The 25,240-nt window shown below is 41.4% G+C and overlaps 1 protein-coding gene and 1 non-coding gene across 2 annotated transcripts in view; one reads left to right on the top strand and one right to left on the bottom strand.

The window, feature by feature from the left end:
- nalcn (sodium leak channel, non-selective) overlaps positions 1-25,240 on the top strand; it is a 159,846-nt gene that overhangs the window by 40,932 nt on the left and 93,674 nt on the right. Inside the window, exons 9-12 of the mRNA XM_037686686.1 lie at positions 7,211-7,362; positions 8,544-8,686; positions 8,952-9,056; positions 17,771-17,857. Of these exons, the coding sequence (XP_037542614.1) occupies positions 7,211-7,362; positions 8,544-8,686; positions 8,952-9,056; positions 17,771-17,857 (487 nt within the window). The remainder of the gene's footprint in view (positions 1-7,210; positions 7,363-8,543; positions 8,687-8,951; positions 9,057-17,770; positions 17,858-25,240) is intronic.
- LOC119419808 lies at positions 5,327-5,435 on the bottom strand. Its single transcript, XR_005187273.1, has one exon. It is a non-coding gene; the product is annotated as a U6 spliceosomal RNA (small nuclear RNA).

Raw genomic sequence — 25,240 nt, 5'->3', positions numbered from 1 at the left:
AGTGTGCAGCATGACAGAGGAGCTGACAGAGAGCAGAGCTATGACAGTTTCATGAATTTGTATGCTAATAATTTTGCTGACTTCCCCCCAATTTCATAATATTTTTGCTTCAGATAGACTATTTTGTCCTTGAATATCCTGTGTGTAAATTTAATCGATTTCACTTTGTATTTTTTTCTTTTTTTATATTAGGATTTTCTTTAGTAGAATCTAAATTCTGCAATTCTTTTAGTTTATCCTTTAGATCCACTACTCTTTGCCCCTTTATGTTTTTTAGGTGAGAAGTAACTGAAATAAGCTTGCCTCTCATTATGGCTTTCAGGGTGTCCCATATAATTGACTGTGACACCTCTCCTGTATCGTTTAACTCCATATATTGTTTGATTTCTTCGTTAATTTTCTTCTTTAATTTAGGATCATTCATAATACTAGAGTTTAATTTCCATAACACTTTCTGGGCTTTCTTTCCTAAGGAGATTGTGAGAGAAATTGGGCTGTGGTCTGAAAAGTCTATTGATTTAATTCTACTGTCTTTTATTCTAACTTTGTCAGCACTAAACATAAAGAAGTAATCTATTATTCAATAACTAGAATGCGGACAAGACTAGTGAGTGTATTCGCTACTCCTAGGATATAATTCCCTCCAAACATCCATGATACCGAGCTCTTGCATCAGAAATTTTATCCTTTTTGTTAATGCATTTTCTGGAAGATTCCTTCCTGATGTATCTAATTTGGGTTTCAGTCTAATGTTGAACGTCCCAGTGGCTTTTATTCCCCAAAATACATTATGGCAAAGACTGATTCATCCCAAAGATCCAGTCCCCCAGCACAAACAGAGTAATATTGTGTAGCGTACACAAAGAGAGTTCAGTGTCAGGAGGGCTGTGATCAGTCTTACATAGGGGAAACTAAACAGCCACTGGCCAAAAGGATGGCCCAGAACTGAAGATCAACATCATCAGCTCAGGACTCTGCGGTCTACACTCATTTCCAGGCCAACGGTCACTCTTTCAGGGATGAAGATGTTCACATCCTGGACAGAGAGGAATGATGGTTTGAGAGAGGAGTAAAGGAGGCCATCTTTGTGAAAAGAAATTGTCCATCATTAAACAGGGGTGGAGGCCTCTGGGTTCAACGGTCCCCCTCTTACAATGCTGTTATTGCTAGTATCACTCAACCCCCTGTGAATAGTAAACAGCCATCAGTGTGCTAATGACCCATTGTTAGGCTGATGGTCCTTCTTGACCATGTGAGCAGCTGGTTTTGGTTGTCAGCAGCAAACTGGTTGATCCACTCTGAGAAGGTGCTATTTAAGAGACTGAGCTGAATACAGCACCTCAGACTGAGGAAGTCTTTCGGATGAGAGACGAAATGTTTCTACATTTTTTTTTTTTTGATTTTTTTTTTTTTTTGAATGTCCAGAGGACCAGATTGAACTTATTTGGATCTTTTTTTTATTGTTAGCATATCTATTAGCACCTCTTCAATGTTTTGCCGTTTCTCCTGTTTCCACAATCCTTCCTTCTGCCTCATCCAGTCTCAAGTTAATTTTTGTAATTTCGCCTTGAATTGTTTCAAGCCTTTTGTTATTATCTTGGCTAAATTCTCGTAGTTCCCTGAGAATAAGAGTCATAATCACCATTTCTTCTCCCCCTTCGGTTAGTCTAATAGCAGCAGGGCTAGTGCTCATTTCATAATGCAGCACTTTGCGGTCTTTAGATGTATTGGGATCAGATTTTTTGCTTCTCTGTTTCGAAGCCATCTTTCCCCTTCTAGAGTATCTCAGCTTAGATATTTTGATCTCATTTGTTAACTTTTCAGGGAAATTTCTTTCGTTTCGGTTTAGAGATTCAACTCTACCATGTCATCCCTTGATGACCCAGAAGTAATCCTACCCTTCTAGTTTTCTAATGTACAACTGACGGTAGCTGCATTTCTAACTTATTTCTACCAATATACCGGTACCCACTGTCCCTCTTCAGCACATGTCCAAATCATCTCTGTCTGGCCTCTCTAACTTATTCTCACAGGCATTTAGCCTGTGCTGTACCTTTGATGAACTCATTCCTAATTGTGTCCATTCAAAGATAACATAAATATCTTCAGCTCTGCCACTTCTAGTTCTTTTTTTCTGTCTGGACTCTGTTCTTCACCTCTTTACCACATTCCCCATTTTCCTGGAAAAATTACCCTGTGTACTTTGTCCTGCACCTTTGTTACCTCTGCTCCTTGTAGCCTCACTGTTCCACATGCCTCCCCAGATGTCTTCAACGTCACAGTTAACTCCCTCGGTACCCTGTCATATGCTTTTTCTAAATCCACAAATACGCCGTGAAGTTTTTTTCTGACCCTCTCTCTACTTATCTATCAGCTTCCTCAAAACAAATATGGCTCCTTTGGCATACTTTTTTTGTCATGAAACCATACTGCTACTCACAAGTACTCACCTCTTGTTTTAAGTCTAAAGTCCCCAGTATACTGCCGCGTACATCTATACGCAGAGGTACGTACGTACGTACGCAGAGGTACGTGCGTACCCCGTAGCGTACCCTCCATGCAAAGCTCAAATTTTTACGACCGCATACGCGTACGCGGTGTCGCACAATAAACTGCCCAGTGACGGACTGTTTTGTATATGACACCAATGTATTAAATTCCCCTTCTTCATCCCTGATCTGGCCTTTTCTTTTGTTTTTTGTTTTTTGCCAAGAGGCAGTGATCTCTTCCTCCTCCGTTGATGCCATGACTGAAATGGTGTGAAATGGAGGAATTTGTCACGAGCGAATTAAACTCAGGTCCAGCGTGGCTGCGGGAGGGTCTGGAGATTTCCTGGTGTCCTGGTCTGATGTGTGGGCTGTAGAGCCAGCGCTCCCTGTTTTTTTTATTTTTTGGATATTTTTATTAACAACATATAAATACAAAACACCGCTAGGGCGGAGGCTGCCAGTGCTCGCTTTTTTCTTTTTTCCGACCTGTCACTCAGTCCAGTATGCGTGTCAGCAAATGACCAATCAGTGACCTCCATTTGTCCCGAAGGTAAACGCCCCTTGTCTGTGAAGCTGCTCTGCAGCTGCTCGGGGTGTATGCTGGAGTATCATGTCTGAACCCTCTGCGTACAGTACATGCGTACGTACGCATGAACGGACATACGCGGCAGTAAACTGGAGCCTTAACTTCCACAATTCTCTCCCAGATCTTCATTGTGTGTCTCATCAACTTAATTGTCCTGTATTTGCCACAACTCCATACCCTTGTTATTAAAAATGGGCACCAGCACACTTGTCTGCATTCCTCAGTTATTTTGTCCCTCAAAAAAAAGCCATTGAACAATCAAGTAAAAAAAAAATAACTGCCCCCCTCCTAGACATTTCCATAACTCATCTGGTATATAATGAGGTTCAATTTCCTTTCCATTCTTTATCTGTTTCAAAGCTTTCAGAAATTCATCCTGTTTTCACATTTTCCCACTTCCTGGTCCACAGTTTATATGACCTGTTATCCTCCTCCACTTTAATTATCTTAATTCATTATCACCTAAAAGTAATAATTTCATTCTACTGCCACACTATCCTTGCTTTTTAGAACATTACCATCTTTATCTTTAAAAAGCCTAACATGCTGCACATCCTTTTCAGCCTGATCCCTCTGTTTCACCAGTTGATTCAAGTCCTTCTCTTCCTTCTGTGTCCAGGCTACTGTGCAACTCATCATCACCTTCTGCTTTGCCTTAGCTACCTCCCTCTTTGTTCTACATCACACCTCATTGTATGCTTGTCTACTTTTTCAGTCCTCTCACTGTCATATTAACTCTTAGCAAAACTTTTCCTCTGGATAACATCCTGCACTTCACTGTACCACCACCAGGTTTCCTTATTATCTTTCCATTGTCCAGATGACACACTGATTATCTTCCTACATGTCTCTCTAGTCACAGTTGATGTAGTAGCCCAGTTACCGTACCTCTTTCTTACCACCCAGAGCCTTTAACAGGTCCTTTCTGAACTACTTACAACATTCTTCCTTCCTCAGCTTTCACTATTTGGTCTTTTTCTCTGACTATACTCTTTTCATCTTCTTTACCACAACAGTCATCATACACACCAATATCCAATGCTGTCTGGCCACACTCTCCCTGCCACAACCTTACAGTCCCCTAACTCCCTCAGGTTACCTCTTCAACACATAATGTTGTCGACCTGTGTACTTCTTCCTTCATGCTTATAGGTCACTCTATCTTCCTCCCTCTTTTGGAAATAAGTGTTGACTACAGCCTTTTCCATTCTCTTGGCAAAATCTACTGCCATCTGTCCTCTTGGTTCCTTTCCTTGACACCAAACCTACCCATCACTTCTTCATCTCCTCTGCTGCCTTCACCATGTCCATTCTAGTCTGCTCAAGTCACCTCTGTCTCCTCCCTGAATACTCATCACTTTGTCTGGAGTGTTCCAGAATCTATATTTATCCTCTGTCACATCCAACCTGTGGAGTATAACAATTGTCTTTCTACTTCTACATTGAGACACCTGTCTGACAACTCTTTTATCTCTCCTATGTTCCTTGCAAACTCCTCCTTCAGGACCACTCCTATCCTGTTTCTCTTTTTATCCACACCATAGTAAATGCGCTTAAACCCTGCTCAAATGCTGCAAGTCTTGCTGCCCTTCCACGTGGTCTCTTACTCTCATAACACATTTACCTTCCTTTGCATCATGTTGGGGGAGTGGTGGCGCAGAGGTTAGAAGATGGGCTTGTGATCAGAAAGTTGCAGGTTCAACTCCCGGTACCGTCAACATCAAAATGTGTGTGGAAAAGGTGGAACACCCACACCTTTCTCCACCCTCATTCACCCCACCCTGGGTCCCTGAGCAAGGCCCTTAACCCCCACCTTCTGCTCCCTAAACAGGTCTCTCTTGAAAATGAGTTCTCATGACTCAATGAGACTACCTGTAAAGGGTAAATGAATAAAAAAAAAGAAAAAAAAAATGTTAGCCAGCTCTCTACTTTTGTCCCTATCTTTAGAGTTGCTATTCTCTGACTTTCTTCACTTTCCTCTTTTCCCTTTTGTCTTTTGACCATTTTTTTTTTTCTCCTCTGAGTCTTCGACTAACAGTAGCACAATTTTCGCTGACACCCTGTTTGTCAACAGCACCGGTGGTGGTGGTTTTTAACCTGGGCTCTTACCAATTTGTCATGGTGTCCCTTGGATGAACTTGCTTGTTTTAGCTAAGGTGTTTTATGCCAGATGCCCTTTCTGACACGACCTTCACCATTTACTCAGTTGTGGGACCAGCACAAGAGATACACAGGCTTGTGCTACCTAGTTAAGAAAGAGACACTATAAATTTGCGTGTCATCCTTGCGCAGGGGCCATGTAGGAAAAATTTTTCTAGGCTAAAATTCCAATTTCATTATATGTGCTACCAAAGTAGCACTGACTTTTTAATTAAATTTAAAATAAATTCCTAGTAGAGAGTATTGCTAAGTTTTATCCTGGAAAATATGTTTTAACGTTCTAACACATTTATAAATTCATATAAATATACAACTCAAATTAATCTGACATTTTGAATGTATTACTTTAACATTTCAAATGTAAAATTTGCTTCAGTAAGCAAAAATGTGCCATTTTCTTTTATTTTAAGTTGTTTTTGAATAGGTGAGCAGAGAGTGAAAGGGCCTTAATTTTATAAAGTTACACAGCGCACTATAAATTAAATGAAATAAAAGTTGATGGTGAATAAATTCTTATTACAAGTTCCATCCATCCATTATCTTTTACCCGCTTCTTCCATTTTGAGTCACGGGGGTCGCTGGTGCCCATGTCCAGCAATCACTGTGCGAGGAGCGGGGTACACCCTGGACAGGTCGCAAGTCCATCACAGGGCCACATAGAGACAAACGAGACAAACAACCATTCACTCTCTCACTCACACCTAGGGACAATTTAGAGTTACCAGTCTGCCTAACATGCATGTTTTTTGTCTGTGGGAGGAAACTTGAGTACCTAGAGAAAACCCACGCATGCATGGAGAGAACATGCAAACTCCACCTAGAAAGACCCCCCAGACCGGGATTTGAACCGGGGACATGCTTTCTGAGAGGCAGCAGCTCTACCAGTCATGCTGCCATGCTGCCCTTTATTACAAGTTAATTTTGTTATTCATTTATCTTACAAAGTATTAGTATTTTATCATTAATGGAACATTTTGTCTTTAACGTTAGGCCCCATTGTCCTTTGTGATCAGGAAAAGAAAGTTGCTTTCATATGACACATTGATATTATTAGTCAGGCTGGTCTAAATAGCTTTTTCAGGATTCATCACTAGGCCCCTGCCTGCCCATTGCAATTGTGCAATAAATTATCCTTTCTGACCTCATAACCCTTAATAAACAATTGTAATGAGTGTCTGGAAAGGCTATTTGAAGACATTAGTTTTCATTAGTGAAGTCAAGCAGTTCAGCATATGTGACTTAAAGAGGAATACAGAAAATTATTGTTGCACAATGCTGTTGCTGGTCAGTGTGTGTCCTGTGGGTCTTATTCCAGACCCCAGGCCCAAGCCTTGGAAGCACCCAGTGTGCCCCTCCCTAAGAAATGGTAACCCACACTATCAATAAATCAAGGAAACGTGAATTAAGTTTTACCAATTATATTAAATCAAGGCAGGACAAAAATACAGTAACAGTGCTGGCCTTTCCGATACAATTCAACGCGAGATCAGGAACCGGAAGGAGCGGATGTCCCGTGGTATTGCAGATTTATAGGCCCTAGACTCCTCCTTCGCAGAAGGGGAGCACAATCTGTCACATGTATGATGGGGAGTGACTAAGTGTGATCTCAAGGGATCTTAACTGGTTTAATGTGAAGGAAAAAATGAGACTATGTAGCAAGCTAAATGAACTCTGTTCCTTGACGGATATTGAATCCCTGGGAGACTCTTTTTAGAGTCTCTGGACCCGTTTAACCCAGTCAGAACCGGGTCATAATGTCATTATAATCCCATCTCTGAGCAGATCAAAAAACCCCAGGGTCACTCTAGATAATTTACTAACAATACCCTAATTTTTTTGTTATTTATTTTTATACCAATCAAATACTTTATTAATACCAAAGGGAAATATAAAGTACTTGGATTTTTTTTTTTTTTTTTTTTAAAGTGTAATCAATTAAAAAAAAAAAAAAAAAAATCTTCTTTTTTTTGTTTAGAAATGTGACCTGGAACAGCTTGGCTATCCCTGACACACATTGCTCAAAAGATGGAGAAGGCTACCAATGTCCTCATGGCTTCAAATGTGTGGATCTTCAAGATTTTGGACTTAGCCGACAAGAGCTTGGCTACAGTGGATTCAATGAACTGGGTATGCAAGATTTATTTTAATTTCTGGGTTAAAGTGAAATAAATTTACAAACATGCAGCATTCACTTTTTATCTATATTAAGAAAGCATACAAGCCTAATTTCATACAAAAGTTTCACAACCGCTACTCATTCAAAAGTTTATTTCTATTAAGTTTTGTCTAGTGCAGAATAATTAAACAGAGCCTTCTTTTTAATGTATCTACAGTATGTTCTGCTGAGAAAAATCTGTAAATCAGCTTTTGCTTGAAGTGTTTTTTTGTTTTTTTTATCTGTTGAAGTGGGGTTCTGGCCAAAGTTTACAAGTTATTCACATCTTACTTGTTGTAGATAATTTATTGAACAACCTCGTTATGTGGAAATAGAGTTTAAGTTTGGCTGAACTTATGATTTAATGGCCAATCAGAGCGAGTCCAAGACCAAATGAATTATTGACATCTTTAAACAACCCCAATATTAAATATTTCTTAACAGCTCATGCAAATAAAACCCTTAAATCACTTTCCATTGCTGTCAGTTTAGCATTAAAATGTTTATTTTATAATTTTACTGGTACATAAGATTTTATGGTTGTTTATATGTGCACATTCTAGCAACTAGCTGTAACATTTTTGGTGCAGTGTGAGGCATTTTCAGCAGGGATATAAAATTATTTACCAATGCTATGTGCAATGTACCTACTAGACATGCATAAGACATCATGTTATACTAATAAGTCTTCCAAACATAACTATATATGTCATGAAGTACAACTCAGCTTTTTGGTTTTTAAATGCAAGTAATGCAATGTTATTGCCACAAAATCATCATTTTATTTGGTTTTACTTTAATTACAAATACAAGAAAATCAAGCTGGCACTATACAAGGGTGTAGCAACACATCAGTCTGGAGGTGGTTTAGACAGAATTATTATCAATTGGTTGAAACAGCAGCATGTCTGCAGTGGTTCACATTAATCATAGTTAACACAACACTCATACCACTCTGTTCCATGCCATACAAAGGAATGCAACAACACCAGTATACAGAATATTCATATTGTGTAAAGTGAAAACAATGGGTAATATTCACAGATACTGTATATCACTTGGTTCAATAAAATAATCATATGACACTGGGTTAATTTAGTCTGTACCTTTCAAATAATTTTATGTATCTTTTTTGGTTTATGTTTTTATTTAGGTACAAGTATTTTCACGGTGTATGAGGCTGCATCACAAGAGGGTTGGGTTTTTCTCATGTACAGAGCCATCGACAGTTTCCCCCGATGGCGCTCCTACTTCTACTTTATAACTCTCATTTTCTTCTTGGCATGGCTTGTCAAGGTTAGAACATTCCTCTCTCAACTGCACTTTTCATTATCATCTAAGTAATTAGATGTATGTTCTAAAAGTTTAGGTTAATTCATATAATTTAATGTTTTACCTACAGGCATAATGATTTTCCCTTATTAGGATAACTTTTTTTGGGTTAATAACAAATGACTTCTCACAGACAGATAGACGAGAACTGAAACAACAGACTTGCTTGTTCATTTACTTTTAACTGTCACCTGTTTCAGTTTAATTCTCTCTGTCTTTTCCTCTGCAGAATGTTTTCATCGCTGTCATCATTGAGACTTTTGCCGAGATCAGAGTCCAGTTTCAGCAGATGTGGGGATCAAGGAGCAGTACCACTTCAACTGCTACTACACAGGTATAAATATCCCATTCACAGGACTGAAGTTCTCCATCACCACAACAGATTTCTGTCATTTTGAACATGGCCAGAATGGATTTTTGACATCTGTGAAAAGAAAACAAGCACATGTTGTTGATTTTTTTAAATTTTTTTTGTAGTGGTTTTGTTAAAATATTCTAATCTAATTATGATACTGGGATTAAACTGATGTCGCTTTCAAGAAATAAAGAGAACCAGAATTATAGTTTTACCCAGGAGGAGCAGAGCAGGGCGTGTCATGTTTCTGATGTACGGTGTGAGCAGGTGCAATCACCAATCGTTCCTCCAAGGAGGTCTTCACATGTAAAAAGTTATTAAATGTCTGTATGCGTTCAAACATGACCAGTGTGTCCTTATATTAAACATTATTAACACTAAAATACCTTTTTGTATCCCCCAGTTTATAGCAAATGTGTGTCTGTTTAACTTTGTGAGCGTGTCAGTTTACAGCATTTGTTATTTATAAAAATCAGCAAATTTCATTATTTCTACATTATTATTTTGGCTTTTTTTAATGTGCTAGGAAAAAAACGTAGAAATATTTATCTGTTTTTACTTTAATCTTAGCATTCTGTCAATTATATACAGTGTGTATATATATATATACTGTATACTGACTATATACTGTATACTGACTATATACTGTGTAGTGAGAGAGCAGAGAGATGGCTTCAGCTCAGGGGTGCTCCCTTACACTTTATAATATCTGGACTAGTTCAAGTACATGATATTATACTTAATTTAAACGGATTCTTTCATTTTTCTGGACTGAGTGATCTTGTGCTTAGAAGTACTGTGTCGGAGATGGTCTAATCAGTGACGTGAGACGTTAATTTTCTTTGACCCATCAAAATGAATGTGGTCATTTATTAACAGAATCAAAATTTAACATCAAACATTGTACACTTGATTATTTTGATTGATTACAATTAACACAGCTTAATTAATGAGCTTTACAATGAGAAATCATACGGCCATGATATCTCACTTGCAACTAATTACAACAGACATTTCTGAAAATATCTGGATTAATTACTGGCAGATAGAAGAGTTTTAAAGGTGGGAAAATGAAGGAGTTTGAATGGAGAGGAAAAGATGGATGAAGATGTAGGTCTGTAGACCAGAACGACACGCTCCCTTGAAGCGCAGTTCACCCGCGGTACACTGGTAGTGAAGCTCAACGACTCTTTACCTTGCAGAGGATGAATCCGTGGCGGTCAAGAGGTCTACTGGCACGCTACCTTTCAGCGTCTCCTCAGGGCGGCTGCGACTCTTTAGAAGTCGTGAGAACTAGTTCCACAGAACAAACCTCCTCAGAAGTTATGAAGTTTTCACCGGGTGGAGTCACAGCGAGGCATCGTGGCTCCTACAGGAACTCCAGCCGAACTCCATTAGTACCAGTCAGTTCGCTCCAGAACTTCAGTTCATCCCAGAACTTCGGATCATGTCTGGAACTTCTTGTTCTCTCCAGCAACTGACTGGAACTAGGAAGTGTCGACATTTAAAGAGTTCTGTTTCCGGTTCATTTGGGAAGTCCTGATTGGCTGAAAGAACCAACAGGGGTGTGGTTTTAGTGACGTAAGGGGTTACTACAAGTCAGAAAAACAGCAAAGATGTTTTAGGAACAAACAGAGAAATGTTTTGGCGAAGTGACAGAAAGCAGGTGCCAGCTCCTCTGTTTATGTCTGAGAGGTTTTAAAAACATGACAGTTCGTTCCAATAAACTTGTTTGCGACTGTCTCCGACTTTTGACCCACATCACTCCTTCTCATTTCAGACAGAAGATCAAAATGCATAATTACTCTGTACAGGCTTTTTAACTTGATTTCTACTTTGAATGAGGATTAAAAATCATTTATACTGTTTCACAGTTGATTTAAAATGAGTAGTTCACTTCAACATTTAAAAATGATTTGAACTAAACACACTTTGATTATCAAGATATTGTAAAATAGTAATGATAATGAAAAGAGAGTGTTCTTTCAATTGACCAGTGCAGGACACACTCAGAAAGTCTCTGGATGAGCTTAATTTGTGTTTCTGGACTCAAATCAATGAAATAACAGTTCCTGTTCCAGGAAGGCCCTCAGGGTCAGGTTTTTGACCTGAGGCTTAGTTCACTACAACTGTATACTGACTATATATGTGTATATATGTATATTTATATGTGTATATATGTATATACGTGTGTATATATATATGTATGTTTTAATGTGCATATATATATGTGTATATATGTATATATATATATACATGTATATATATATAATATATATATATATATATATATGTATATGTGTTTATATATAAGGGAAGTGGTGGCGCAGAGGTTAGAGAAAGTGGGCCTGTAATCGGAAGATCGGAGGTTCAAGCCCCGGTACCGCCAACATCAAAAATGTGGGTGGGGTAGGTGAAGCAGCCACACCTGCCCCCACCCTCATTCGTCCCACTCTGGTCCCTTGAAGAAGGCCCTTACATACCACCATCTGCTCCTTCTGGTGTCCTAGAAAGCAGCTCTCTGCTCCACACAGAGGGCTGTGGTAGCTCGGTGGTCTGTGGTTGCGTCAGGAAGGGCATCTGGCGTATAAATAACTGCCAAGTCTTTGTGCATATATACATTTATGGTACAGAGCTTTAGAACTTAGAAACATTGTTTAGAATATTGCAAGAATGTGGGAAGCGTTTAAAATGCCTTTATATATATATATATATATATATATATATATATTTACCCATATATCCATCCATCCATCCATCCATCCATTCTCTTCCGATTATCTGGGTCGGGTCGAGGGGGTAGCAGCCTAAGTAGGAAGGCCCAGACTTCCCTCTCCTCAGCCACTTGGGCCAGCTCCTCCAGGGGATTCCCAAGGCGTTCCCAGGCCAGCCGAGAAGCATAGTCCCTCCAGCATGTCCTGGGTCTTCCTCTGGGTCTCCTCCTGGCGGGACATGCCCGGAACACCTCACCAGGGAGGCTTTTTGAATCAGCTCTCTCTTCTCCACAACAGACCGATAGAGCGCCCGCTTCACTGCCGATGCTGCACCTATCTGCCTATCGATCTCACGCTCCGTTTTTCCCTCATTCATGAACAAGACCCGGAGATACTTAAACTCCTCCACTAGGGGCAGGACCTTCTCCCCGACCTGGAGAGGGCACTCTACCCTTTTCCGGCTAAAGACCATGGCCTTGGATTTGGAGGAACTGATCCTCAACCTGGCCGCATCACATTTGGCTGCAAACCGCTCCAGCGAAAGCTGTAGATCACGACCCGATGAAGCCAATAGGACCACATCATTTGCAAACAACAGAAGCGATCATAATGCCACCAAAACTGATCCCTTCAACACCTTGGATGTGCCTAGAAATTCTGTCCATAAAAGTTATGAACACAATCGGTGACAAAGGGCAACCTTGGCGGAGTCCAGCTCTCACTGGGAACAAGGCTGACTTACTGTCGGCAATGCGAAACAAGCTCTGACACCGGTCGTACAGGGACCTAACAGCCCGTATCAAAGGGCCTGGTACCCCATACTCCCAGAGTATCCCCCACAGGGTTCCCCGAGGGATGCGGTCGAACGCCTTCTCCAAGTCCACAAAGCACATGTAGACTGGTTGGGAAAACTCCCACGCACCCTCCAGGACCCTGCTGAGGGTGTAGAGCTGGTCCAGTGTTCCATGACCAGGACGAAAACTGCACTGCTCCTCCTGAATCCGAGGTTCGACTATCTGACGGACCCTCCACTCCAGAATCCCCTAATAAACCTTACCAGGGAGGCTTAAGAGTGTGATCCCCCTGTAGTTGGAACACACTCTACCGTACCCCTTTTTGAATAGGGGGACCACCACCCCAGTCTGCCAATCCAGGGTAACTGCCCCCAATGTCCACGCAATATTGCAGAGTCGTGTAAGCCAACACAACCCCACAAAATCCAGAGCCTTAAAGAACTCCGGGCGAATCTCATCCACCCCTGGGGCCCTGCCACTGAGGAGCTTTTTAACCACCTCAGTGACCTCAGCACCAGAGATTGGAGAGCCTGACCCAAAGTCCCCAGGCTCTGCTTCCTCAGTGGAAGATATGCCAGTGGGATTGAGGAGGTCTTTGAAGTACTCTGCCCACCGACCCACGACATCCCGAGTTGAGGTCAGCAGCACACCACCACCTCCACTATAAATAGTGTTGGTGGCATACCGCTTTTCCCCCCGAGATGCCGGATGGTGGACCAGAATCGCCTCAAAGCCATACGGAAGTCATTCTCCATGGCCTCTCCGAACTCCTCCCACGCCCGAGTTTTTGCCTCAGCGACAACCCGAGCCGCATGTCTCTTGGACTGCCGGTACCCATCAGCTGCTTCTGGGGTCCCACAGGCCAAAACGGCCCGATAGGACTCCTTCTTCAGCCTGACAGCATCCCTCACTGCTGGTGTCCACCACCGGGTTCGAGGGTTACCGTTGCGACAGGCACCGACAACCTTGCGGCCACAGCAAGGTTGTGGCCTTGACAGCATAGCTTCTAGGATCATTGGGACACTCAGACCCCTCCACCATGGTAAGGTGGCAGCCCAGGGAGGGATATATATATATATATATTAACATAAACTACTACTTACTACTTGTACTACTATTCCTACTTCACGGTTTTTCACTTATCGCAGGTCTTCAGGGTACGGTTCCCCACGATAAATGAGGGGCTACTGCATTAATTAATCAATTCATTCATTCATCCATTCATTCATTTATTCATTCATTCATTCATTCATTCAAAAAAGGCAGAATATACATATTTTGCCACATGACAGGAATGACAAAATCAAGCAATCATGCTCTACACTCCCAAGTTATTGTTTCTGTAAAATATCACAGCTTTAAGATGAATAAATAATAGTATTCGTGTAAGTAAAATTAAGAATTGTTATAACAACTGAAACTGGTGGGGAAGCAAAAAATTTTAGCAGTAAAAGATTTATTTTGGCTTTGGATAACTTTGAAAAAAGAATAGTTAATTTCTTAATTTGCTTACTTACTTATTTAGACTATTTATAGTAATGATTGTGTTTTACATTTGTTGCAGTACTTTAAGTCAGGAAAGATTAAAATTTTGTGTTTATTTTATAAGATTTTGAATTTTTTGTTGATTTTGTTTGTGTCTTAGAAACTGTTGGTGTAACAATTCATCAAAGGCAGAAGTAAATCTGATCTCTTGGTAAAATGCAGCATACAGAAAATTTAGCTGGAACTTTTTTATTGTTTTTGATGGCAAATACTATTTTGGTCACAAATTAAAATGACAAATGCCACTGGAGCTAAATCAGATCTGCTGCCTCTTTGACAGATTCAGTAAATGTAAAATATGTAGTTGTTGGCAAGTTTGTTTATGCTTAGCAACTATGTTTGCATTTTTTGCCAAGAGTACAAAATGAGATTAAATAAACACCACACAAGTATGATTGATGTCAGTATTAAAATAGTTCCAACAGGCCCATGTCCAAAAATGTAAATTAATTACAGCAAACTAAAAATACCTATCAATTCAATGCAATGGAATTGTAGAACAAATGTTTTATGAATTTACTGATCTGTAATTTGGATTTAGTTGTGTTCACAGTCAACAAAAGCAGCTATTTGAAAAATTGTGGGTTTTTTTTATTAAATTTGTCATTATTTTTTTTTTATTTTTTTTTATTATTATTTTATTTTTTTCTGTTGTTGGACAGTTTTGATTATGGCAATGTTGCACTGTTAATTGCAGAAGAGTTTTATGTGCCATCAACACTCAAGTCTCAAAAATAAGTTACTTGGATAGGCAAAATATAGAAGCTTTTTTACTTAAGTGATGAAATAAACATGTTGCTTCCCTGGCTGGCACACTGCTAAGACCTTGAAAACAATTATCCTTTTTTTTTAATAATTATCACAATTAATAATTATATTTTTGTCATGTGCCAATTTTATCATACAGAGAGGAATAACTAATTAAGTAGCTTTTCATAACACTTTACTGTCAGTCACAAAAACTGAGACAAAATGGAAAAACTTAAGAGCTGCAGGTGGACTATAGGAAGACAATCCCCCCCCCACCCCCCCCAACACTATCAACATCAAGGGTACTAAGGTGGACATTGTGAACTGCTACAAGTATCTGGGAGTCCACCTAGACATTAAACTGGACTGGACAGCTAACACCAACGCCCTCTACAAGAAAGAACAGAGTCGCCTTTTTCTTCTGAGGAGACTTGGATCATTTAACATGTGCAGGACCATGCTGCAGATGTTTTACCACTCTGTGGTCTCAAGCATCTTCTTCAATGCTGTGGTGTGCCGGGGCAACAGGGGGAAGAAAGCTGATGCCAACAGACTGGAAAAACTCATCAACAGAGCTGTCTCAGTTCTGGGAGTGAACTGCAGTCTCTGACAGAGGTGTCTGAGCAGAGGATGCTGAGGAAACTGCTCCAGATCCTGAACAACACGTCACCCCCCCTGCATGACACACTGGACTCTTACTGCAGCACCTTCAGTTGTAGCGTGGACTGAGACCACTAAGGTGCTCCACAGAACACCACAGGAAGTTCTTCCTCCCTGTGGCTATCAAACTTTTCAACTCCTCCCCCTTTCTACACATAGGATGATAAAAATTAATCAAAAATAAGGTACTTGGATAGGCAAAATATAGAAGCTTTTTTACTTCAGTGATGAAATAAACAAGTTGCTTCCCTGGCTGGCACACTGCTAACACCTTGAAAACAATTAGCCTTTTTTTTTTTTTATCATTATCACAATTAATTTCACAATTTCAATGTGCCAACTTCCATTTTGGTTTGAGGCTGCATTTTGGCATGAGAAAGGTCACTATTGAAAATCAGGTTGCCATATCAAAATCCAAGATTGATGTTCCCTTCCTGAGGGGTCATCACAACAAACCTACTCGCATGAAGATTTGGTAATTATGGCAGTTGGGCTTGAACTAGTGAACTAGTCTTGAACTAGCCATTTAAATAAGCCTGCAAGAGTTAAACTTTATTTTGCCAAACTGAGGCCTTTCTAGGAGCTGCAGTATCTACAGCAAAATACCAAACCGCAGAACCAGTGTTTGAGCTATTCCTTAAAATTAATTTATCTTTTGTTCTTATTTCTAGTGTTGTCTTCAGACATGAATACCACATTTAGAAGTAGGGATGGGGCCGATCCGATCCAGTATCGGTATCGGCCTCCGATACAAGCATAATTTACGTATCGGATTTTTCGATCCTCCTGCCGATATTTCCGATCCATGATGCATGTTGGCTTCAAACTACGGAATGGATTTCCTGAACGACAGCGTGTCTCATGAGCCCAGAGTAATAAGACCCGCCTCACATTCAGGAAATCCATTTCATAGTTTGTAGCCAGTTACAACGTGAGGGCTGAGTTAGCAGCACTGTGGCTAACAGCTAACCAACTTTTCATCTAAACATGTCCGCTGTGTGGAAGTATTTTACACTAGAAACACCACAAAGCAATGCAGCAACGTGCAATGTCTGCAGAGCCATAGCGCCACATTAAACCGCGGTAAAGTTAGTTTTATGATGGACGTTCGAGCTCCGTGGCTTCAGCGGGGTGCTACTCTTTGCTCAACCCGGGGCGGCCAACTTGACCCCCGCCAGCCGCATCCTATCTGCCCCGCTCAGTCTGCCCGTCTCTGAGGAGGGACAGACTTGTGCACAGCTGCCCCAAATCAGGCTGCTTGCTTCGGATTGAACAAGAAGAAGACGTCACTGAAACCACGGAGCTCAAATGTTTACAGAGAATTTGCTAAACTTCATCATAATTAATGACCAACCACCATCAGTTGTAGAAAACGAAGGATTTCACAGCTTGATACTTTGCAGCCAAGATATAGTTTACCCTCCAGGAGATATTTATCAGTACAACAGTAGACAATCATAAAAAACATATTTGAAAATTATATATATTAAACACAAAAACAGCTGCATCATAAAGTGATGTAAAATACTAAAAACAGGAACATATCTGTTGGTTTATGCCAGGTGTTTGAAGCCGTTTAACATTTTATTTAATTAATTTATTCATTCATTTAAAAGAAACAATAAAAAAAAACATCAAAAAGTAAACATTGAATGAAAAGAGTGCAGAAAGAAGAAAAAAATACTTATATCTGACCCTTATTTAAAAAATTATAAAATAATTTTAAACAATCACTTAAATTAATCACTTTAATATCCACTTTAAAACAAGGAATAAAAATGAACGTGTTTTGTGTTAGAATTTAATTCTAACTTTAAAACTTATCCAACATTAATACAACTTACCTCAAGTTGTCTTTTTGGACATGCATGCATATATTTGTACAAATTGTTCTTGAGAGGAGATTATTACAGCCTCATATAAAATCAATGATGATCATGATATCGGAACTGGATCGGTATCGGCCGATATTCAGACGTGGGTATCGTGATCGGATCGGAAGTAAAAAAAAGTGGATTGGTGCATCCCTATTTAGAAGCTGTTTTTGTGTGTGTGTGTGTGGAAATAATTTCTCTTTGTGTGTTTAATGCCTTGAAACTTTCTTTTTTAGTCACATATGCTTCATGATGATTTAGCCAACAGCATTAATGTGTTGGGTTTTTTTTAACAGTACTTTGAATAACCTCTTTTTGTGTTTTGTTTGTTTGTGTATGCTGCCTCTGTGCCACAGATGTTCCATGAAGATGCGGCTGGGGGATGGCAACTTGTAGCTGTGGACGTCAATAAACCACATGGTAGAGCGCCTGCTTGCCTTCAGGTAAACACAGCATTTAATGAATGTTCTGCTGCAAATGGGTACTTTTTTGTCTCACAGGCAAATTCATAATCCTGCATCTGTGTAATAGGAACAAAGTCTCATTATTCTTTTGACAGTTGACAAATACCAGCAGAAACATCTCAGTGCTTTTATATGCACCTTTGTCTACAGTTGTTGTATCTCAGTCTACAAATGTAAGTTATGGGATTTCAAATGAGGACTGTTTTTTTGATATGCTGATCTACAGTAATGACTTGTACTTGACGGATGCCACTGTTGCCTTGTTGATGTGCTTCAACATGCTTGGGCTTTAAAGATAATACTGAAAGCAGCAGATGCTGTTTAAGGCTGTTTATTGTGGTATGGTTTGGGATAAATGCAAGGGCCCTTGCTGTGAGAGACTGCCAGCAGAGTCTACAGCTACAAGAGGGAAGACAGCTGTCACCACACCCTCTTGGAGTAAATACTACTCCAGAGGTATAACAGCACACACACACACACTCTCTCTCTCTCTCACACACAAACACATGTGCAAGGAGAGACAGAAAAAATATAGAGAAACTGGATGCAGAATGATAGTGAAAATAGGAAGTGTGAGATTGTATTCCGATTAATGTAGTATTTCCCCAAGAGTCTTGTCTTCAGTTTGTGGGGGAAATTTAGATGGAGGGATAACCAGAGGGATAAACACAGCTGACTTTCCTCTGAGGCAGCACGGTGGTGCAACTGGTAGAGCTGCTGCCTCTCAGCGAGCAGGTCCCTGGTTCAAACCCCGGTCCAGGGGCCTTTCTGGGTGGAGTTTGCATGTTCTGTCCGTGCATGCGTGGGTTTTCTCCGGGTGCTCCGGTTTCCTCCCACAGACCAAAAACATGCATGTTAGGCTGATTGGTAATTCTAAATTGTCCCTAGGTGTGAGTGAGAGAGTGAATGGTTGTTTGTCTCGTTTGTCTCTATGTGGCCCTGTGATGGACTTGCGACCCGTCCAGGGTGTACCCCGCCCCTCGCACAGTGATTGCTGGACATGGGCACCAACGACCCCCGTGACCCAAAATGGAATAAACGGGTAAAGAAAATGGATGGATGGATGGATGGATGGATGGATGGACTTTCCTCTGAGGCCTGTAGAACAGTCACAGCCTTCTTTGTTTTCCTCTCTGTCATTCTAAATAGCTGTTATTGTCACAGTGCTGTAAAACAGAAGATATTTTTTGCAAGAACAATTAAACACTTTCAGAGAGCAACATTAGGTCATATTAAACCAGACAAGTACTGAGTTTAAAAAAGTGTTATCTTTGTTAAAAGTGTACTTGATATACTTTTTAATTAATATTGTACATAGCCAACTAGAACTAGAACTATTACAATAACTCTGATTTATATGAGCCCTGTGATGGACTTGCAACCCATCCAGGATGTACCCCGCCCCTCACACAGTGATTGCCAGACATGGGCACCAGCGACCCCCGTGACCCAAAATGGAAGAAGCGGGTAAAAGATAATGGATGGATGGATGATTTATATGAAAATCAAAATGATCTGTTACCTTGTTTTTTAATTGATTCAAGTCAGATTCTGTAGTTTGTTTGCCTCCATTGCAATCCTAATACCACAGGTTTACAAAAGCTAAAAAAAAAAACCTAAAGAAAATGGATGATTACACAAATCTGTGTTTATTCATACCATTCACCTTGAACTTGAAGGAACTTAGATGATCAATCAATGTGCAACGATTTTGAATATTTTGTTGTCAGTGCTATAAGTATAGAACTCTGAGCTAAAAAAAAAGCGTCATTATTGTCAGGATAGCTTAACACCTAGGCTTCCATATCAACACTTTGTGACATACCAAGTAGCTGCAACTGACACAAATAGGAAAATTATGTCTCTTTATTTTTATGTATTTATTTTTTGCTAATAATTTGCATGGAATGAAAAGTAAAATAATAAGGTAACAATAATTGACTAGGAATGTTCAGGGGTTAAAGCGTTATTGTATTTTTGTTGACTAGGTTTTTTGTTTGCCCTTTGTTTCAGATGAACTGTCTGCATTCTGTGACAGAGCTTTGATGTTTGAATAGCGCTGGCATTGACATGAATCATGCATCAAAAAGCCATGTGTTGGCACTCATTATCTCAAAGTGACAGCATTTTGTGGCATGTCAAGCCATCAAATTGCTCAAAAAGTTTTTTTGATTTCCTTTGTGTTGTCAAGAAACTGCATGTAATGATGACTCTGATGTGAGCAAACAGTTTAAAACAAATGGTATTGTGGCAATTACAGCTGGTACAAGACATGGACTGATTTTTGTGAAATCTTCCCTTATAGTGTCATGTTTGAAGGACATATAATACAGTCCAGTAATGTGCAACAGGCTATAATTAATGTGCAAAAGACTAGAATTGTGCATGTGACAGCGCTTCAGAGAAAAAAGCTCAATAAATGTTGTAGGTCATTTTACACCAGCAGCACATTGATTTTGATTTAAAACTTTTCATGTCAGGATCTGGTGCAAGTTGAACCCAATTGCAGGCAAGACGCAGGGGACTCAGAGGATGAAATAACTAAAACTGTTTATTTACAAAAACAAAAGGCTGACCTGGCAACAAAACTTACATATAGGATGAGGGAAGATCAGGAGGTGAGCAGAGACAGACCATGACACAATAGGAGGGTAATCCTCAGACATGGGAACAATAACAAGATGCAGGATTTATAGGAAGACTAATGAGGGGTAAACACAAACAGCTGGGGGTAAGTGACAGGTGAACGGCAGGTGCTAATTGCATGAGATAAAATACGAATGCAGGAACAGACCACAAGGGGGAGATGGTACACAAGGAAACATAATCCTCACATTACCCCCTCCCCAAGGATGTCCCATGACATCCCAAGACCCCCCCCCCCCCCCCCCCCACACACACACACACACACAACATGGGTGGCAGGAGGGGGGAACCGAGAGGATGGAGGTCACCAGGTAGAATACAAGGGAAAAGAATAGGGAAACCAAAACCCAACAGGACAAGTCTGGGCACTAGGAAAATAACACAATACAAAACGGCTGCCCAACACATGGCAGAAAATTCGGCGGGTGACCGGGAGGCCTCCCAGCACGTGGAAGCAAATCTGGCGGGCGGCCGGAAGACCGCCCAGTATGTGACAGCAAATCAAGTGGGCGTCAATCTCAGGGGAGGATCTTTGCCATAGGCGAAGGGATTAGGAGGTGGTGATTACACCTGATTACAGGTGGTGTGGAGATCTGAGGAGCTTCAGCTGTAGACACCGTGGGAGCAGTCATAGACACCATGTTAGCTGTTGTAGACACCATGTGAGCTGGTGTAGATGCCGTGGGAGTTGGCATAGACACTTCAGGGGCAGGCGTAGAAACTTCAAGCGCAGACGTACAGACTTCAAGTGCAGGCGTAGAGACTTCAGGTGCAGGCATATAGACTTCAGGTACCACAGCTTTCAAAGAGAATTCAGGCGCTGTGGCTGTCGTAGAGTCTTCAGGTGCTGCAGCTGTTGTAGAGACTTCAGGTGCTGCAGCTGTCGTAGAGACTTCAGGTGCTGCAGCTGTCGTAGAGACTTCAGGCACTACAGCTGTCAAAGGGACCTCTGGGACTGCAGTTTGCATAGGGATCTCTGGGGCTATAGTATGCATAGGGACCTCTGGGGCTGAAGTAAGCATAGTAGGGATCTTGATTACTGCAGGAGGTGTGGCCACCTCAGGAGCTGCAGAAGGGCACATAGTCACCTCAGGAACTGCAACAGGCGTAGCTACTTCTGGAGGCATGGAACCTTCTTGGAGAGAGTCAGAGTTTCTTTATTTGTTATTTGCATCACATGTGGTACATGTAGTGGAACGAAATTGTGTACACAGGGTCTCAGTTACATGACACAATAGCAAGATTATAGTGTAAAAAGAAACAGTAAATAAGGATCTCATATATAAACTAAGATAGAACAAGCACCAAATGGTACGCTAAAGATCTAAGATATATACCAGTCACTAATAGTGCAAAACAATACACCAAACAACAGCAGCATGATTCTCATAGGTTCTGTTCGGCTATAATTTACACCCTTAATGCGAGCACTAACATAAACTAAACTAACATAAACTAGGATTTATTCAAAGCATGCAACAAAAATGAAGAAACAAGGCGCCAAAAGTGAAAAAGAAATAAATCTACAGCAGCATGATCCTGTTGACAGAGTGGCTCTGATGGCAGTGAGGTTATCTTAACAACATGATCCAGTTAACAGCATGATATTGTTAGCAGTGAAGTTCCATTAGCAATGAGGTTTCTCAGCAACATGGTCCCGTTGGCACCGTGGTCCCACTGGCATCATGGTACTTTTAGCGGTGTGGTATTATAAGCAGCGTTAGCAGGTCTTTTTAGCAGGTCCCTTCAGCAGCTTGATGATAATAAGGACAGCAGCAGCTGCCTTCCAGACTGTCCTCCAGAACCAGGTCCAGCAGACAGAGAACATCCAAGGTTCCCTCACAGAACCAAGCTGGTCCGCAGAGTTCCATCTGATCAGGAAGATGGAGGATCTTGTTAGCAGCATTAGCAGGTCTAGTTAGCAGGTCCTGTCTGCAGCCCGATGGTAACAATGACTGCAGCAGCTGCCCTCCCAGACAGCCCTCCAGAACCGAGTTCGCAAGACGGAAAACATCCAGGTTTCCCCGCGGAACCAAACAGGTCTGTAGAGTTTGGTTCATGCAGGCAGATGGAGGATTTTGGAGACAGCCAACATGACAAGACTGAGCCCGAGGCTGGAAGGACTGAATCAAGATGGTAAGATGGCACATGGCAAAGCAGCGACACAGAAAACTCCATAAGTGTGTCGCAGTCATACCCGTACTGTGGATGAGCACTGTAGGCGCAAAAAGGCTAAAACAAAAACAACAGGAACAAAAAAAGATAGAGGTCACCGTGAGCCTGGGAAGCTGCAACTCGGCTGATAGTGGCTATCAAGCCTCCAGTAGGCATGGTAGAGACATGGAACCCTCTCGTCGATGCGTGGAATCCTCTTGTAGAGGAGTGGAACCCTCTCATGGAAGCATAGAACCCTCAGAAGGCGTGGAACCCTCAGGAGGTATGGAATACACAAGAGGTGTGGAACACACAGGACCCACTGGAGACTCAGGACCCACTGGAGACTCAAGATCCACTAGAGACTCAGAACCCACTGGATACGCTGGGACTTCTAGGGACTCGGGGACTTCTGGATACTCCAGGACTTCTGGAGATTCAGGAACTTCTGGAAACTTGGGGACTTCTAGAGACTGGGACCTCTGGAGACTCTGGGACCTCTGGAGACTTGGGACCTGCAGGAGACATGGGACCCACAGGAGACTTGGGACCCACAGGAGACTCTGGACCCGCTTCAGACTCTGGACCCGCTGCAGACTCAGTAACTGCTACAGACTCTGGGTCCTCTGCAGACTCTGGACTCCTTGCAGACTCGGAGCCCTCATGAGGAAAATACATGAGGAACTGTATTGGAAAAGACGTGAGGACCTCTGGTGGATCATTGCAGCCGACAATTGCTGAAACACGGGAGGAAGATGACGAGTATGAAAACTGATTGTGCAGAAGGGTTGGAGATGGATGGGACAATGGTTTGTTCTTTGAAAGTGCATATATTGGTGAGTAGCTTATGATAGATGGGAATCTGAATGAGTCCAGGTTGGAAAATTAGAATCCTCTCTGTCATAGACAGAGTGGTTCTTTGGTAATGAAGGTCTGAATTGTGTGAAGCGGATGAAAACAATTTTTGGAGTTGTTCATTCATATATAGATGTCTCTGGGGGAAATCTCCATGTCATCTAGATACTCAAGAGAAGCTAGGATAACTGGTGCTGAACTCAGCTGCTAGGCTGCTCAAAACTCTGCTGCGTCTTCAACTGATCCGGTGAGGTGGCGAGCGGTGATTGGATGGGTGTGTGTCCCCCCCCCCGTGAAATGTTCCACCGCTCCTCTGGCTGTGCATGGAACAACTCTGGAGCCACATGAGTAGCAGAGGAGTGAGAGGAGTCCTCCTTGACCCTCTCAGAACTGTAGGGCTGTAGGGTGGAGTGGACAGCAAGGAAGGAGGGTCAGTGAACCAGGCTTGGGTCTGACGTCAGTTCCTCTTTCAACGGCGAAGAGAAGAGACATGGAAAGGGACTGATCCCTCAAGTGACTCAGATGAAACGCCTCGCTGCAGGTCTGAGCAGCAGGCAGAGGGAGAAGAGCGCGCATCATTCGTCTTTCCTCATAGACTTAAAAAAAAATGTCTGTCATGCCCAGAGAATCACAGTCATGGCAGGTAAAAAAAAATAGTTTAACATTTCCTTTATGGCTTCCCATCCTAAACACAGATTATTGGAAAGAAGCCACTATATCCACGTAATTTCTTGTTACCTTGCAGATCTGCTGGTAGTCTTCTGGGGTTAGCCCCGCAAGGAATGGACAATCTGAAACATACAGTATATATGTATATATATATATATATATATATATATATATATATATATATATATATATATATATGCAATTCAATTAGATTCAAAAATACTTTATTTATCCCAAAGGAAAATTATTTGTTGTTGAACTTGTTATCCTCATTTCATTAAGAAATGTTATAGATACTGATGGCTGTAGGCAGAAAGGATCTCTTGTAAAGGTCCATCCCACAGTCGATCCCTATAAACTAGCTGCAGATGCCGTCCAATCCGTCCACCCAGACTCGGCCGGCCCCTCGGCTCCCCTGGGCCACAGGACCGCCCGAATGTCGGGCAGAACCCCTCCCAGAGCGATGGCCCCCCCTCCCCCCCAGCAGCCCGCCGAGCCCCCTGTCGCTGCGAACAGCCAACTGCAGGTGCTGAGGGACGATCCTGTCCTTCCACTGTCATGGGCCATGCCTCCCGCCAGCTCCAGGATCCCAGCGGCCAGGCACCCGAGCACAGCCGACAGGTAGATGAGAATGCGTCCACAGAACATCCTTTTCAACTCACAAGATTTGGGGCTGTAGTTGAGATATTATTTGAGCTTTTGAGATGTTAATCAGCTGCTGTTGGTTGTAGAAAACTGCCTTGTTGCCATGGTTACGCATCATAACAAATGTCCAAAACTAAAAAAAAAGTTTTTGTAAAAATCCTTCCAGCTGCATAGCATCTGATACCAGAGGAAACAATCATCCAAAAAATGTTGATTTACATCCAGAAAAAGATGAATTAAAGTTTCCAAAAACAAAATCTCTGAATGAAAGTAACAGAGCTGCTCCAACATGCAGCCACCTTGAGCAGCGCAATTCTAGAACAATATATATTTAGAGTTTAGAAACATTGTATATGCATATATATATATATATATATATATATATATATATAT

Source organism: Nematolebias whitei, chromosome 13 (genome assembly GCF_014905685.2).
Source record: "Nematolebias whitei isolate Nwh7 chromosome 13, NemWhi1, whole genome shotgun sequence".
Lineage (NCBI taxonomy): Eukaryota > Metazoa > Chordata > Actinopteri > Cyprinodontiformes > Rivulidae > Nematolebias > Nematolebias whitei.
The sequence above is the reverse complement of the archived record's forward strand: the minus strand, read 5'-3'. Positions and strand labels throughout refer to the sequence as shown.